This window comes from Centruroides sculpturatus, unplaced genomic scaffold (assembly GCF_000671375.1).
Source record: "Centruroides sculpturatus isolate CEXI.00-Female unplaced genomic scaffold, Cexi_2.0 scaffold16, whole genome shotgun sequence".
NCBI classification, from domain to species: Eukaryota; Metazoa; Arthropoda; class Arachnida; order Scorpiones; family Buthidae; genus Centruroides; species Centruroides sculpturatus.
In genome coordinates, this window is record NW_019384548.1 from 857,610 (window position 1) to 874,424 (window position 16,815).

General features: G+C 29.0%; 1 protein-coding gene across 1 annotated transcript; it reads right to left on the reverse strand.

Moving 5' to 3' along the window:
- Positions 1 to 5,553: 5,553 nt before the first annotated feature.
- LOC111623594 (dihydroorotate dehydrogenase (quinone), mitochondrial-like) lies at positions 5,554 to 14,395 on the reverse strand. The gene is made up of 9 exons (XM_023366221.1): positions 14,281 to 14,395; positions 10,889 to 10,943; positions 9,862 to 10,074; positions 9,586 to 9,785; positions 7,993 to 8,248; positions 6,234 to 6,347; positions 6,007 to 6,157; positions 5,784 to 5,943; positions 5,554 to 5,714 (listed from the first exon to the last, which is right to left on the reverse strand). The coding sequence occupies exons 2-9, from the start codon at positions 10,910 to 10,912 to the stop codon at positions 5,639 to 5,641; spliced, it is 1,194 nt and encodes a 397-aa protein (XP_023221989.1). The 5' UTR covers positions 10,913 to 10,943; positions 14,281 to 14,395; the 3' UTR covers positions 5,554 to 5,638.
- Between the last annotated feature and the right edge of the window lie 2,420 nt (positions 14,396 to 16,815).

Here is a 16,815-nt window from a genome sequence, read left to right on the forward strand (position 1 = left end):
TTGATAATCCGACAGGCATGGGACCAAAGGGGGTGTCGGATTACCGAGTGTCCGGATTACCGAAAGTGATGACATATTTGGCATTGTTTCGCTAGCAGTAGCCTACAATATTCCTACGTTTTATGAGTAAAATGCTGCCTAGGTTAATATGGAAATGAAACACCCAATTCGGTTAAATAAAATATGTTTATTAAAAGAAATATGGAAGCCAATAAATGTACAGTACATACGGTATGTATAGCGACATGATTCTGTGCAAGCAAACACGTAACGAGGACAGGGACTATGGTGACCTTGACGGGAGGTGCGTCGGACTACTGAGCATGTCGGATTACAAAACGTCGGACTATCGAGGGACAACTGTACTTTGGTCCAGTGCCACGGTTCATAAACGTTAGCAGAATAGTGCATCAAGTAACCTTATTTGGTTTAAGTTTAAAGCTCAGTTTTTCTATGGTTACTAGCGAGGTTGAGGCCGAAGTTTTAAACGCTAAAACGTGTACGTCGGACGTTCAGCGCCGCTTTCCTGTAAGCCTAGAAGTTTGACAATGGCGTTTGGAATGTCGAACATGATTCCACTGACTATCTAAACACCATTGTCAAACTTCTAGGCTTACAGGAAAGAGGCGCTGAACTTCCGACGTACACGTTTTAGCGTTTAAAACTTCGGCTTCAACTTCGTTATTTTCTTGGTTATTCTGCATTAAAATGTATGAAATGCTATCATACAAACAGCTTCCCTATCATCAAATGTCACGGCACGCCACTGATTTAAAAGTCTATAGGCCTATATAAAAGCTAGTGGATTAGCCCAGCGTAGGTCAGTTAAAACATCAACAGCAAACATTAAGATTATTATATCATTTTGTACTTCTATCCTGTAAACACTATCATATTATAGTGTGTAGTTTATATAGTTTGTCTTTTTTTCATTTCTTTTGATGCTAATTAGACTATTTTCTTACGTGCATAGAAATACGTTCGATATTTCGCTAAAACCCAAATAACTTCTACAATAGTACAGTAGAAAGCGACTTTCTCAAGGTACTTTTTAACTGTCTATCTCCATTCCGCCGGGTGAATTTTTTAAAAAAACCGTTTTTACTGTTTGCATTCTCATGGCGTACCCTAACTGTGTACCAAATTTCAACTTTTAACTCCTAATCATTTTTGCTCTGGGTTTATTATTGTCATTATCATTATATCAACCCATTTCGATTATATTAGATTCGCTAACGGGTGGATCTATTTCTTTTAACTGTAGCCGAGAAAAGCACGCAACTCTATGCAGGATATTTCCATGTTGTTTTACTTATGTGGATCGGTGTTTAACTTTACATTACTTGGACTAGTGACTTTGTTTTAATCGTTTCATTCTACTTCATATGTAATTGTTTCGTATTGTGGAATTTTTCTTGTATTTGTGGCCCTTATGCCAAAGTGGTATTTTTGATATACAGCAACTGACTTAGTTGCTGCCTACCAAAAATGTGTAATGTTTTAGTAATAAAAAATCAAAATAGTAGTAGCTCGGAACGTCCCTTAGTGGGCGTTCTTTACAAATTCCCATGAGGCACGTTTCCTTTAACTTTTTTGTTCCCATCAATATGTTCTACAGCTCTGTTAAAGTCCCAATCGCGTCATACGGATCTATATTTCTATCTATTAAACATTCTAAAAAACTTTAAAATAGTTTCATTTGTTTATTTACCTTCGGTTGTAAACCTCGATTTTAAATGTATCTGCCATTTTTTCAACAAATTTCCCGTGAGTCAATGCGCGACGTTCACTGACTTGTAAGTCACGGGATGTTGTAAACATGCGGCGCGAGGTTAATCTATGCATATAATAAGGCAAGGCAAGGCATATAATAATTATTTATACCATTCCGTGGTAAAAATAATAAATTCGTATCAATAATAAATTTGTATTACAAATAATAATAATTTATTGTTAATTTAAAATCATGGCTAGGGCGCATCTAGTGCCCGTTTTGGCATACCGTTACGCGGACGGTCGGTCGAACGGACAAACTGACACGCGTTCAATGGGTTGTATAGATAGATAATTATATAATTTACTATAAAGCAGAGCCGGCCCTACCATAGGGCAAACGGAGCAGCCGCTCCAGGCGCTAAGTCCTAGGGGGCGCTTCAGTGGTAAAGAAAATTAAAGGGTATAAATTAGGGACAGCTAAGGGGGGCGCCATAATAGGATCTCGCTCCATCCTAAAACTTGCCTCGGGCCGGCACTGGGTAGGTGTTACAAAACAATTACTATGGTTGTTGAAATATTCAATATAAATAGGGTTTGTTTGCAAAACCTCCGCGGGCGAAGTCGCGAGTAACAGCTAGTCTTATAATATAATCGAAATGGGTTGATAATAATATACGCAGAGTCCAAACGGTTAGGAGTTGAAAGTTTAAATTTGGTACACAGGGTACGTCATGAGTAGTGATGTGCCGGATATCCGTAACCGTATCCGTATCCGCGGATTTCCAGCGGAAAAAAAAGATCCGTACCCGGATCTTTAACGGATCTTTTATCTTAATGAATTTCATTTCTTATATGAAATTTTAAAGATAGGTAGCAATAGCACAATTCGTCGTTTACTATCGTAAAATATTTCCATATTACACTACTAAACTTTTTTGTCGACATTGTTTTTATTTTAATTTAACTCAACACTCTCCAAAAACACAAANCATGTAAATCTGCGAAGTTCACTGAAAAAATGAAGAAAAATGCTTCAGAAATAATTAGGAAACTTATTACTTAGTGGAATCAAGATCAAAGTCTTCTCTTTATCACAAGCGTAAAGGCTTTAAGACGCTCTGGCACTTTTTTAAAACTCTCTTTGCCCTTTGGGCACTAAGAGACCCTCTTTTATCAGGCCGACAATGGGGCGACCAGTAGGCCGGATGGCCGAGCAGTCAAGGTGGCAGCCTACTGCTCTGGGGAACCCGGACGGATTGAGAAATCCCCAGGAATTTTTCGGGGGTGGACCCGAACATATCCATTTGGATATGTTGGGTCTGGGCTTGGCCGAACCCATAATGAGCCTGCTAAAAGAGGCCCTCTTAGTGCCCACAGGGCAGAAAGTGTTTTAAAAAAAGGGGCAACTGGGTGGTGAGGGATGGGGCCCAACATATCCAGACAGACCACCCCGAAAAATTCCTGGGGTTATTTCGCCCCGTTCAGATTCTAACCTGGGTCCCCCAGAGCCGTAGGCTGCCACCTTGATTGCTTGGCTATCCGGCCTCCGACGTTCTGGCACTAGTTTTGTATCAGTCCATTATTTGAAGAAAAAGAATACCGACGTAGTGTGAAGTTAATGCTAACTGCCTCATAAATTTATTGATAGGGTCTGATGGACCTGATGTAAATAAGAGAGTTCTCCAGCTTTTCCAGGAATATATGCTCATGTTCAGCCTAAAAGACTTGTAGATGTTGGCATGTATTCGGTGTATATTGTCCACAGTGCATTCATAAAGGTAATGGGGCATCTTTGTCAAGATGTGTCAGAATCACGGCCGATTCTGGTAGGTGAGCAGTGTGTGTGTGCATGCATGCAGGCAATCAAATTCCCAGGGCAGCCAATAATGCACTTTAAAAAATAAAATTCATATATATTTTAATATAGTGGTTGCAATGAAATAGATTGATGTTTGCATGACGACTGATGATAAAGCTGTCCAGTTTATGGATGTATATATGGACGAAGCATACATGTTAGATGTTTTATATCAGAAAACAAAAGTGAGGGATTTGTCCATTAAACCAGAGAGAGATTCATCAGTGGAAATTCCATAACCAATATGATTGTTTCTTGTTTTAAATCACATAAATAGCATAAAAACCTGGACTTTGTAAACAAAGTTTGCAAACTCCAAGCTTTATTAATGTTAACGTTAAGGTACGGTTACTGTGGATGCGAATTCTGACAAAATCTTGTTCTGACGAATATGTCTGAAATCCTCATCAGAACAAGGTGGGTACACTGTGCATTTTCTGACAGTCAGTATGTTTCTGCCTCCCAGCAAAATGAACAAACTTGATGAGTTTTATTTTCTTGAAAGTCCATTGATTAACCACTTATTTTCCACAAGAGACAATAAGGGAGAGTTCCAAATGTTATATCAAGATTTGTAGAACAACCCACAAAAGTTTTGAGTATTTCAGAATGAGAGCTATCTCTGCCAAGAAATATCTCTGTTGTGATAGTTTTTATCTTTCATGTCCCACAAACACCTATTCTCGAACACAAGACTAATCAATTTATCAATATCCATGTTGAAAAAGCCAAAACACTCGAAATTTAACATCAGAACACACAAAAAATCAAACTCGTTTGAACACTCGAATGGTTCTGACTACATTGTGCGTGTTCTGACATGCCCTTTGCTGCCAAAGTAAACACTCTGATTGGAAAACAGGTATTTGTTTGTTTGGACGAACTCGTCAGATCAAGATTTCATCAGAATTCACATCAACAGTAACCGTAGCCTTATGATTTAGTTAAAGTTTACACTTAATTCAACCATTCACAATGAGTTACGTAAAATAGGGTTTTAATTTTCATAGTGAAGGGGGTTTGTATTCTCATACCGTTAATCTTAAAGCTATACTTACACCATTGTTTTAATTGTTGACAGAATAAAAAGGAAATTTAAGAAAGAGATGTGCATGAACGTTATTAATTTAAATATTCATATTTAATTTTTATATACACACATATATTTTCTTATAACAATATATGTATCATCAACTTGTTTTTAAAATTATTGAAAATTGCTGATTTTTATCAAGATTTTAAATTAAATATTTACAACATTGTTATCAAATTAGGAAAAGATTTTGAATTTTATATTTATCAAATTTTTTTCATTAGTACATAAGTTAAATGTTAAAAGTAGATTTTATTAATTTTTAATTTTGCTACATTTATTGATGTAATACTGTATATTGTATATGTTTTCAAAATAATGCAGCATTTTAATTTGTTGCTGGGATTGAACTTTTATCAAGTAGACAGAATATTTCATTTTTATCTGATTGAATTTTATTTCAATTAATTTCAAAGTTTCAAATAATATTGTTTTGGAATTTTATACAAAGCAAATAAATTATATTGCAGTTTATGCTAAATTGATAAAATTTTCTAATTAGAATAAAACATTCATCTATTATAAAAAAAGAAATATGCTCACAGTAATGGTATTTTAATTATTTGTCATAAAAAAAAAAACAGTTCTTGATAAAATTTTCCAAGTATTTTTCATTTAATTGACAACCTGCATTTTTAAACTACTCTCAAATACTTATGTTATTTCAAATTTACTTTACTGTAGATATTATAGTATGCACCAGAAGTCATCTAATATTCATAAAAATTATATAATTATTTAATTAATAATGTATGGTACTACATAGATTAAATTGGAAAAGAGAAATGAGAAAACTGCATTGAAAAATAGCTAAATTGCTTAAATTTTATTTGTTTGTATAAAATAACTTTTAAAAATTAGTATACACAACAATAACAACTAAACTTTTTATAATTACAAATATGAGAATATTCTTTTATATAAAACAGCTTATCAAATGTTTACAATATTTACAAATAAATAAAAATAAATTATGTAGGCAAATTTCTCTCTCCCCATTTTATGTCAGCTCCAACAGCTTCTATTATATTTGCATATCCATCTGCCCTGTGGGAAATATTTTTGAATTTTAAATTAAGTTAAATCCTATAAAAAAAGAAGTATGACAACATTTACCTCAATAAATCTTCCAATTCCTTCTTAATTTCTGTAACAACAGGTGGACCCTTATACACAAGTGCTGTGTATAACTGAATGAGGGAAGCACCTGCTTTAATTTTTTCATAGGCATCTCTGCCAGTAAAAACACCTCCCACTCCAATAATTAACATTTTTCCTGTTAAAAATAAAAGTTAAGTTATTTACCTGCTGCTGTTTTTTAAATTTTAATTAATCTTACCTTCAGTAAGTACAAACATATCTCTGATGGCTTCTGTTGACATATTTGTTAAGGGTTTGCCACTCAGACCACCATCATTTTCAACCAAATCAATAAGATTGTCTGGTCTACTAATAGTTGTGTTACTTACAATCAATCCATCAACTTCTTTCTAATGAAATTTTATTCAAGTAAGTACAGTACATATTTAAATTTTATAAAAATAATAATTCACAAAATTTGTTTACCCCTTTTCTTTTCACAGCTTTAGCAATATCTTCTCTTTCTGAATATGTTGTATCTGGGGAAATTTTTACCAGAAGAGGTGTTTTTTTAAAAAGTTTGTTTCTTACTTCTAATACCTGTTAAAGGAAAGAAGGAAAAAATTTAATGTCTGTTGTATAAATTAATGAAAGTTAGAATAACACAAGTAAAACTTCAATTTTTTTTTCCACCAGAAAACAAGTATTTTCTGTTTTCTGATGGAAAAAAAACATGGCCTGTATAATGCTGAGAAGAGTGTCAAAATTTAAATAGGTAGGAGAAATATAAATTTATAGATAAAGATAAAAATCATTATTGGGATTATTTTCTATCCGATTTAACATTGTTTTTCATTGTCAGTTTTGTTCATTTATATTGTTTGTCCATCTTTATTCCATCTCCTGTATTTAAAATTCTATTTGCAGTTTATAGTAGTGGATATAGAACAAAGAATTTTTATGTTTTCTGGAAATGAGACTTGAGAGAACTTGAAATAATTCTAAAGGATAAAATTCAAGTAGTGTAAAATAAAAAAACATGCTGACTTATTTTTTTTATATAATTCACTAAAAATATATTTGAAACTTTGCCAAAAATGTTATTTGTAAAAAAATGTACTAATATTTTATTTTTGCATTCAAAAAAGAATTTTCATTGTAATGTTTTCAATATTTCACTTTACATAAAAATTATGTTAATTAAAAATTGGTATGTACAGTACAGTACAGTAATGTGTGGTATAAAATAAGTATACAATTTTAACATAAAGCAAATTCCTATAACTTTCAGTGTTTTGACAAAGAACTCTAACAAAACTTTGCATTTTTATTGAAACTGTTTTTGAATGATCATGCAAAGTTTCACTGTCCAAAGTTAAGCCTATCATTAGTAACTATTGTATCCACAAACATTTTTCCATAACAATTTTAATTTTCTAAAATTAGATGTAATTAATCCTAAAATATTAAGATTTTATGCCAAGAACTAAAACAGTAAAGTGAGTGATGATCAAAAAATTTTCATTTAATTAATCAGTAATCAAAATGATTGTATCTGGATATCTTAGAAAATGATCATTGATATTTATTTGTTATGTAAAATAATACTTAATATTTGTAATCTTTTGAAGTAGAAGTACAAAAAGCTGATAACTGCCATCATCAATTTAATTTTCTGCATTCAATAATAAATGTGAATTTAAACACTAGATCTGGGACACAGGCCTTAATTACTTTTGATAATACAGAAGGTTCAGTATTACAAAAGTAGTTAAGACTCTGGCCCCTATATTTTATATGTATTTAAAAATAAATAATATTGAGGTAGATGATACAAAAGTTCCAGACAGATCACAAAACAAAATTTAAATGTCAGCCTATTATAAATACATACAATATGCAATAAGTGAAAAGTCTGAATTAACTATTACCCCTCTACAATATGAAAAATAATTAAAATCAATTACAAGTAACCATTGATTTAGTTAATACTATACTGATAAATATTTCACTTCTATTTCTGTAAAATTAATTTTCAAATATGCAAAATACTTTACTTACTTACAAATAAGTTTTGTTTTTTTTATATTTGTCTAACAATACACTACTGTACTGTTAGACAAATTGTACTGATGTGCAATAGAAAAGAAGAAAAATAATGGAGTATGTCCTATTGAGGAATTAAGACTTACTCTAATTTATGATTTAAAATCTCTTAATTTTTTATAATAGAGAATATGCTTACATTATCCAATAATTCTTCAAGTAGTTTACGTTTCTGTAAGGATCGAAGTCCTGGAGTATTTGGACTGGAAATGTTAATAACTAAATAATCTGCTAATTCTCCAAATTTTAAAACTCCTTTTTTGTAATCATCAATGGCAGAAGCACTATCTTTATTTCTGCCTAAGTTGACACCAATAATAAGATTGGGTTGGTTTTCTTTTATTTTTTGCAATCTGTTATATACATAATCTTGTCCTTCATTATTAAAGCCATAGCTATAACAATGAATATTTTCATTATTTCAACAATAGGATAAATTATTTTATCTATATTTATAAAATATAGTAAAAATTACAATTAAAATTTAAAAATTCTATTTATAATTTCTTTAAATTTTAAGTGTTAATCATACTATTGTATCTACATGTTTAACACACTAAACTACTGAAAATGTACAGTATTTGTTACTGTTAAAATTGTCAAAAGTTAATCATTTTACATGAATAATACAGTAGTTTATTTGTTTATCTTTTCATCTGTAAATGTTGTATATTTGAATGTCACAAGAAAGTTGTAGAATAAATGTTGCATGAAGTTGTAGAATATAAAAATATTTTGTTTGTTTATTTTTGTAATTATAAAAACATTGTTAGGTGTTAGGCTGTGGAAACAAACTGCAAAATGTTATATTGGAAATATATACAGTATATTAAAATTGTTATATTGGCTTTCTTGTTTTAAATTTCCAAATAGAAGTATTTATAAGAATTTTGATGAGATTTATATAGTTTAAGGATTTTAAGGAATAGCTTAAATTTTTAATTTTGTTAATTGATCTTATATTTTATATATGAGAGATGTTTTTCACTGTTTCTTTACAACAAATTGATGGAAATGTTTTTACTTGTAAATAAAAAAAACATATACAATCAGATTGATACAAAGATTCAATAAATGCATATTCTGTTCAGAATAAAATAATGTGTTACTTGATATTTTAAATATTCATATTTTTTTTATAAAGTACATCCAAATTAATTTTATAATTTATTTTTTATTAATTATTAAAATTAACAGATGATAATACATCTACATTTATTTATTCTAAATTCTTGATTTTCTTAAATACAGATGATAATTTTGCTGAAAATTATTAAAATTTGGAAATTCAAATATTAGAATATCTTGTTATATGCTAAATATTTATACATATGAATGCTTATCAGTTAATCTGTAAGTTAAATTTCAATTAACACTCAGATTAATTTTTATATATAGTCAGGATAAGAATTTTATCTTCTAAATAGAAAAATGAGAACTCCATGTCATACATATCAATAAAAAAAAGTAGCTCCTTAGATTAATGATTTTTATTTTGGAAAATTTTACAAGAAATATTGACTTTCTATCCTCAAAATGTTAAATCATACCTAGTTTAATATGGACTGTATTTTTTTATTTGGTGAATGCATGGCAAGGAGTTATTATTTTCCCTATTCAGATTACTTGGAAACCAGGAAACAAGTTAATACTTCTTGAAAAAAGAAAGCATGAGTATTATATAAAATTAGTCAATCCATTTGAGAATATCAACTACAAGAAAATTCCTTACTTATTAATAATTCCTAAATCATTTTTTAAGCGAAAAACCCTTGGCTTTGGATTTCCTGGCTGAGGAAGTGGTGTGACAGATCCAATTTCTACAAATCCAAAGCCTGCTTTAAATATGCCTGGAACTGCTTCACAATTTTTATCAAATCCAGCAGCTAAACCAATTGGATTTTTAATTTTTAATCCCCAAAATGATGTCTCCTGAAAAGAAATACACATACATATATAATTCATTAGGTTTTAAAGAATAAAATAAATAAAATAATAAACTACTCACCAGAATTTGAGAATCACAAACTTTAGATTTAGGTATTAGTCCAGCACCAGCTGTAACTACTCCAAATCTGTGTGCAGTCTCTGGTTCTAAAACTTCATGTATCATAGGCAAAGCAATGTCACTATAAAATTTGGAATTACCTCTATATAAGGAAATTCCAGAAAAAGCAATACCTCCTCCAATTGCAACTATTGCTAAACTTTTCATTTTTCTCTGTAACAAACCAAATTTCATGATTTATTTTTTTAATAACTAAAGTAATTGAAATTTCAAAACTAAAATGAATAACAGAGCTTATCTATTATTTTTTACTATATACCATTTACTATTGCTGTATCAATACATTCTATACATTACAGAACCAAATGGCATTAATTTTTAAAAAAATTAATAGGATATAAAATAAAACATAAAAAATAGCAGCATTTAAAACATGTTTAAAAATGTTTTTAAAATCTTTTTGTAAACTAGTCAATGTGCTTCAAGAGTAGCTTAGCCTGTTTACTAAAACAAACTTAGGAACATAATTAAAAACATTATTTAAGACTCCTGTAAACAATATACAAAGGGGTCTTCTTGTTGCCATTCACACCAACAAGAACACTATTCAAAACATTTTTCACTAGATTCACTAAATGCAATGAACAACATGAGTTCAACACAAATTTTGAATAGTGTTGTTAGTTCAAATGGAAGCAAGAAGACACTTGTCTATTATTTACAAGATTTTCAAAATACATGGACATTTGAAGAACAGTAGACTAGCCCATAAATGAAGGTTAAAAAAATGTGTTTCAAGTGCTCTTGTTTTTTAAAAATAGTTTGAAAAGATTTGCCTTTTTTAAATGGTGTTCTAAAAGCATTTTCTGTACAACTATATGGATATTACTTTATCAATATTTTATCATGTTTTCCTTAGTAAGTATTCAAAGCTGCACATATTTTTATATTTTCATCATATTTTTAGTCATACATCTAGCATTCATTTCTGATAGTTAACAAAGCCTTACTTATAAATACAACTTACTATAAACCTTGAACTTGAAGCCATGATTATAATTTTTCAAAAAAAGTCTTTCTTTCTGCAAAAATTAAGAAAAAGAAAATTTGTTCACTTTGTTTCATGTTATTTAGAAAACATATATTATTGATTAAAGATAATTTTTAAAATTAAAGTTCTAACTTTATTTAACCTGTTGTATTAATATATATAAATTATATTGATAAAAATCACTTTTTAATTTTGAAAACAATGTTCATGTTTGCAGAATAAATATCTTAAAATTTAATTTAATTCAGTGGTATTAATCATATTCTGTAAGAATCTTATTTTACTTTTGTTATAATTTCTAACTTAAAAAATAAAATGCAGGATTTACAATATATGGCTTAAGAAACATGCTATAACAGACTTATCTGTATAAATTTAACAATTTGTGATGTAAAGTAACCAGATGTCCCAAATTAGGCAGGATAGTCCTACTGTTTAATTTGCTGTCCTGATTTTTAAACCATTTGAAAAATGTTCCACTTTTGGATTATTTCATAATTATATGCAAAAATAGCCAATATTCATTGCATAAAATGTAAGTCAACAAAGAATCTCATATATAATAGTGTAAAAATTCTAATATCTAATTGTGTGGATCAGTTATAAAAAACAGAGTTGACGGTTTTTGCCAAGTATCTGAGTTAAAACAAAATAAAATAAAATGGTTAAAACAAACAAAGCTACACTCTGAACTATAATTAATTGTTCATTGTCACTATCACTTTAGATCATTAGTTTGTAAAGAAAGAGTACAGTATATGGATAAGTGAAACATTCATTGTTTATTTGTAAAATCTGTCACTGATGATGTCAGAAAGCTAGAAAACTGAGGATAGTAGATGAGAATCAATCACAACTCATATGTCATCAAATTGTCATGTCGAAACTCTCAGCATCCATCCTTCTTTTTACATTTCAGGATCAGGTCCCTTTACATTATGTGAAAGTTATTATTAGACAATAACTCTTCAGTTCTGTTACTTCATAGAAATCAGAAAACTATTGTTTGTTTAAGAGCTGAATTTAATATGGGGCTATATTAAATTTGAAAAAGCTTTCCATAAAATTTTTATAAAAAAGAAAATAAAGCAATGAAAATATTTGACAGTTTAAATTACAAATTATCAATTTCATAGTTTTATCATTTGTATTAACAATTCTTTTTATCAGTGATTAGTATCATATCACTTTATTTATTAAAAGGCAATAATAAAAATAATAGTCTGTATATTAAAAATAATAAAATAATCACAAAATCAGTTTTAGAAAACTGACTTGTGATTTATTACTTTTTTAATACAATACTTATAAAATTGTTTCTTTACCATTGTTATGATGCAGTCTAGTTATGTAACAATATATAGATATAGTATTTATTAAAAATAATGCTAGGCAAAATTTACTACATATAAAAATCTTAAAATGCTTCAAATAAATACTAGATGATGAATAAGCATTTCTGATATTGATTAGTTAGATCAACTGATATCAGAAATGTACCTAAATTATCTTTTTATCATTCATAGTAGTGTTTGTTCATTTCTATTTGAAAATTTTTTTAATAAGAAAGTATGTTTAATTTAAACAATAGGTTATTAAATAAAAATAACAGTAATCAAATATGGAAAATATGCATTAAAAGACATGTTTCTAAATAAATCAAAGAAGACAATTATAAAATTTAAAGTGAACATCATATGTATATATTTTCTAGCATTATTGTGAAATTCATTACAATTTTCTCCCTGTTAGTTTACTATTATTGATATTGCTCTTTTCTTAAAATAAGAAGTTTTTATAAATTATTTCAAAATTACATTTATGCCTTATATATTTTATGCTACAGAAAATTTTTTACAAAAATAATACTGTAAATTATATATAGAGGGGAAAAATCTCATTAAAAGAAAACATCTTGGTAAAAGATGATCTTGCCAATAGAATAAGCTAAGGTTCCTAACTTTAAAATCAGATTTATATGTCAAATATGTTATTATATTTTAGCAAATCATCATATTTATTTACATGGAACATTTTCTAAAATAAACTTATCAGAGAAAAAAATTTAAAATATGTTTTAGAACAATTTATCATCCTAAGATATGAAGTAAAAATAAATAAATAAATTTAAAGAAATCAATGGTTTCTTTTTTTTGTGAGATTAAAAAATACAATAATGAAAGTTACTTAGTAATTCTGCCAGCCCTTTTCTACAAAGAAATATTATATTTTTAATTGTGTTGGGATTGTCACCTGTGGACATTTTTAACTGTTTTACATATTTGTGCAGAGGCATAGCCTCTAAAGAAAGGTTGTCTCTGCAATGGAAATAGTTGTTCCTGGTGATTGGACATGGCAAGCAAAATTGGACTCGTATCCAGATGTATTTTACTTTTTATTAGAAAGTTACTTAATTTTAACAGTAATTTACTAAAAAATAGAGGGGAATTTTTTTAAAGTCCAAAAACAGTTATCCTCTAGGATGCCTTTTAGTAAAACTATTCTAGGATTATCATCAAGTTTAATATATTAATCATATCTTAAATATTTTTATGAAATATTCTGGGTAAAGCAGTAGCCATTTATGCTATGCAACATGGTATAAACATTAAAATTGAAGCCTTTTTTTTGATAATTAGAATAAGAAATTCTTCAAATGAATAAAAATAACAATATCCCTATAGTAAAGTATTTTAGAACAATTATAACTTGTTTAAGAGCAAAAGTCAGTATATAAGTAATTTGTTCTCCAAATTTTCTTTTATGCTAGCCAGATATGGAATATTGTTCATTTTATTTTTATCAACTGATGATTTTTTAATTTTGGTTGCTCATTATTATTATTATATAATATGTTTAATAATTTAATTTCACAGGAATCAAACAGTTTAGAAAATTCAAACTTTCATAGTTGGTATTCAGATAGTACGAATTTTCCACCAAATTATTATCAAAAGAATTGAGATTGAATAGCTTCTGTTCAATAATAATTTCATAGTTTTTGAAACTTCATACATCTTTATATTTAACATATAAAACTGATTTTAAAGTTAGGAACCTTGGCTTATTTTATTGGCAAGATATATTTTAAACAAAGGTTTCCCCTCTCGGTAATAATATTGCACATTATTATTATTGTGTTCTATAATATCGACCAAAAAAAATTTTTTAGCTTAAATTTATGCATGCATTCGTTTTGTCTGAACAGTACAACTATTACGTCAATTTGACGTCATTCTTCCTGTTGTCTTACGAGAAAGTGCGAAAATGACGTCAATTTGACGTATAAGCGTACACTATTTAGACAAAACGAATGTACTTTTAAAGAATTTAAATTTGTAATTTATGAATGCTTTAACATATCTTACACAAGACGTTCGATGTGAAATATTCCTCTTCAAATATATAAAGAAATTACAATCTACAAAAAAAACAAGTATAAACAAATAAGCATGCATGCGAGCATGCTTTCCGCCATTTTTATACTCTGGAACTCGATTAATTTACGAATTACTTGAAATATAAAACTATTAATTTAACATTTTAAACTATCACAATGATAAAAATATAAACACATAGATGTAAAAAATATTTTTTCACAATAAATACGTAAGCGTGATCAAAGTACAAACATATTTTGGTAATTACAGTACAGTATATAATTACCAAATTTTTGTGAAAAACGAAGAGTATGATCTGTCGTTATTATAAATACAATATGGGAATATTTTTCCCATTGCTTTTAAAAAATTACAAAAAATTTTTCATTTAAATTAATTTCTATAAGAAGTTTTACGAAGTGATACTTGACAGTTGGTGCATTCAACAGACTCAACGGTTCCAATTGAGAAAAGTGTACGCCGGGAAAATAAAAGAATCACGAAAATTCATCCGATATAAAATCTGACAAATGTTTAATTTTTTGTGTTTTTAATCAAATTTTTGCAATAACAATAACCTCAGGCCGTACAAAACAAAATGGGAATTTTTGATATATGAACAAAAAATACGTGATTATAACAACAGTCACATCACTCGCGAAAACCTTAACGAAAAATTAGGTCAAAGACTTAAATTTAAAGCATAAGTAAATAGAGCCCAAAACAAGGAGGCGAATCATTCACTGTAATATATTTGAAAAAAAAAAACCAAGATAGAGCGGTTGGTAGCATTCCATTTTTTTTCATTTCACTTCTACCTTCGACTCATTATATCCTAATAGCAGCGAGAACAGAAAAACAAAGGTGGTAGTTGCCGATTTCCTATGTATTGATACAAAAAAGAGTGACTTACAAAATTTGAGATCCTTAAGCTTCCGTCTCTTTTCTTCTTTCTTAAAAAAAAGTCTTTACCAAAATTCAAATGGTACCTAGTAATTACCGCTCTCTATCGTCCGCATGCTTACCTTATTGACTTCAATTTTCTTTTTGTAGAAAATTTTTAAGGCTCCTTGATACTCGAGGCCCTAAACAAAAAGGTAACATAGCTTACTTGTAAACATGGCCCGGATGGGACAGATGTCAAAGCTAAACACCAACAAACTAAGTCAACAAGGCAAACGCAAAACACCAAAAAACTAACTTTTTACAAAAATCTTTGAAATCCAGCACCAACCAATTATTATTGCTAGCGGGACAGGTCATTACATGTGGTATTAGGCCTATAGAAACAAATGAGCGAGATCGTTCTATATACTTATGTTCTTTGTGTTAAAAACATTAGCTTTGACATCTGTCCCATCCGGGCCGTGTTTACAAGTAAGCTATGTTACCTTTTTGTTTAGGGCCTCGAGTATCAAGGAGCCTTAAAAATTTTATACAAAAAGAAAATTGCAGTCAAATTTTGTAGTAATAATTTTTTACAAACCAACAAAATATACTTTAAATACTACACAAAATAAAAAATAATATCTTTATGTTAATTCTTTTATTTTTATGATTGACTTCTAACAATGTAAGGGGCCTGACACGGAGTTCAGCTTAGGGCCTCGAAATGCTTAAATACGGCACTGTCTCACACAAAATTACCGGCATTTTAAACTTTAAGGAAAGATCCTTAAAAATTGATAGCATAACTTGTTCGTATAAAGCTGGACAATTTATAAACTTTTTTGCCAATTCATAGCAGTCGAATCTATTCTGTTATATTTATGAGCTTCTCCGAATTCTGATTTCTGAATAATTATGTTTTTCATGTGAGAATAGACTAAAACTGATATTGGGCTCCCGTATGGCTTTGAAATTGCAATTTGGAACGTAACAGAAAGCTTTTCTTTTTTCTATTGCTATTCATCTTTACTGTTGACAATACACAAGAATGATTCAAACACATGCGCTTAGAAGTAGGAATGAATCATCACAGTAATTGGCTGTAACTGCCACGTTTTCTCTCTAGAAAAAGCAAGTGATCGTATTATATAGAGTCGATATAAAAATGGCCTGGCAAAGTTAGTAGGAATTTTTTTCCCTTAGGAATAACTCATAATATGATGATTAACAATCTTAATAAATGAATTAAAAAGCTATTTTTTCTTTAATATTATTATATGATTATACCTTTTCATTTTAAAATAATTTTCAGACCCTTCCTTTTTTTTAACTTAAAATATTTTACAAATTTTGATATATAATATAAACGAAAATACTTATTAATTAACTAGCCGACTAATTTTTTGCACGGGAAATTTCAATATAACTTCTATACATTTTTGTAATTTTACACTATATGATAATAAACTTAATTATAAGTGAGATTTATCAAATTTTATGCTTAGATCGTTCTTTTAACTCCTTTCTCTATTGATTTACCCGGTGGTAAATCAATAGAAAAGAATAGGGGTTTTAATACCAATGTGATTAAACTTCACTGCTAAAGGAACTAGTCTTTCTGGAAGAGAGCATTCT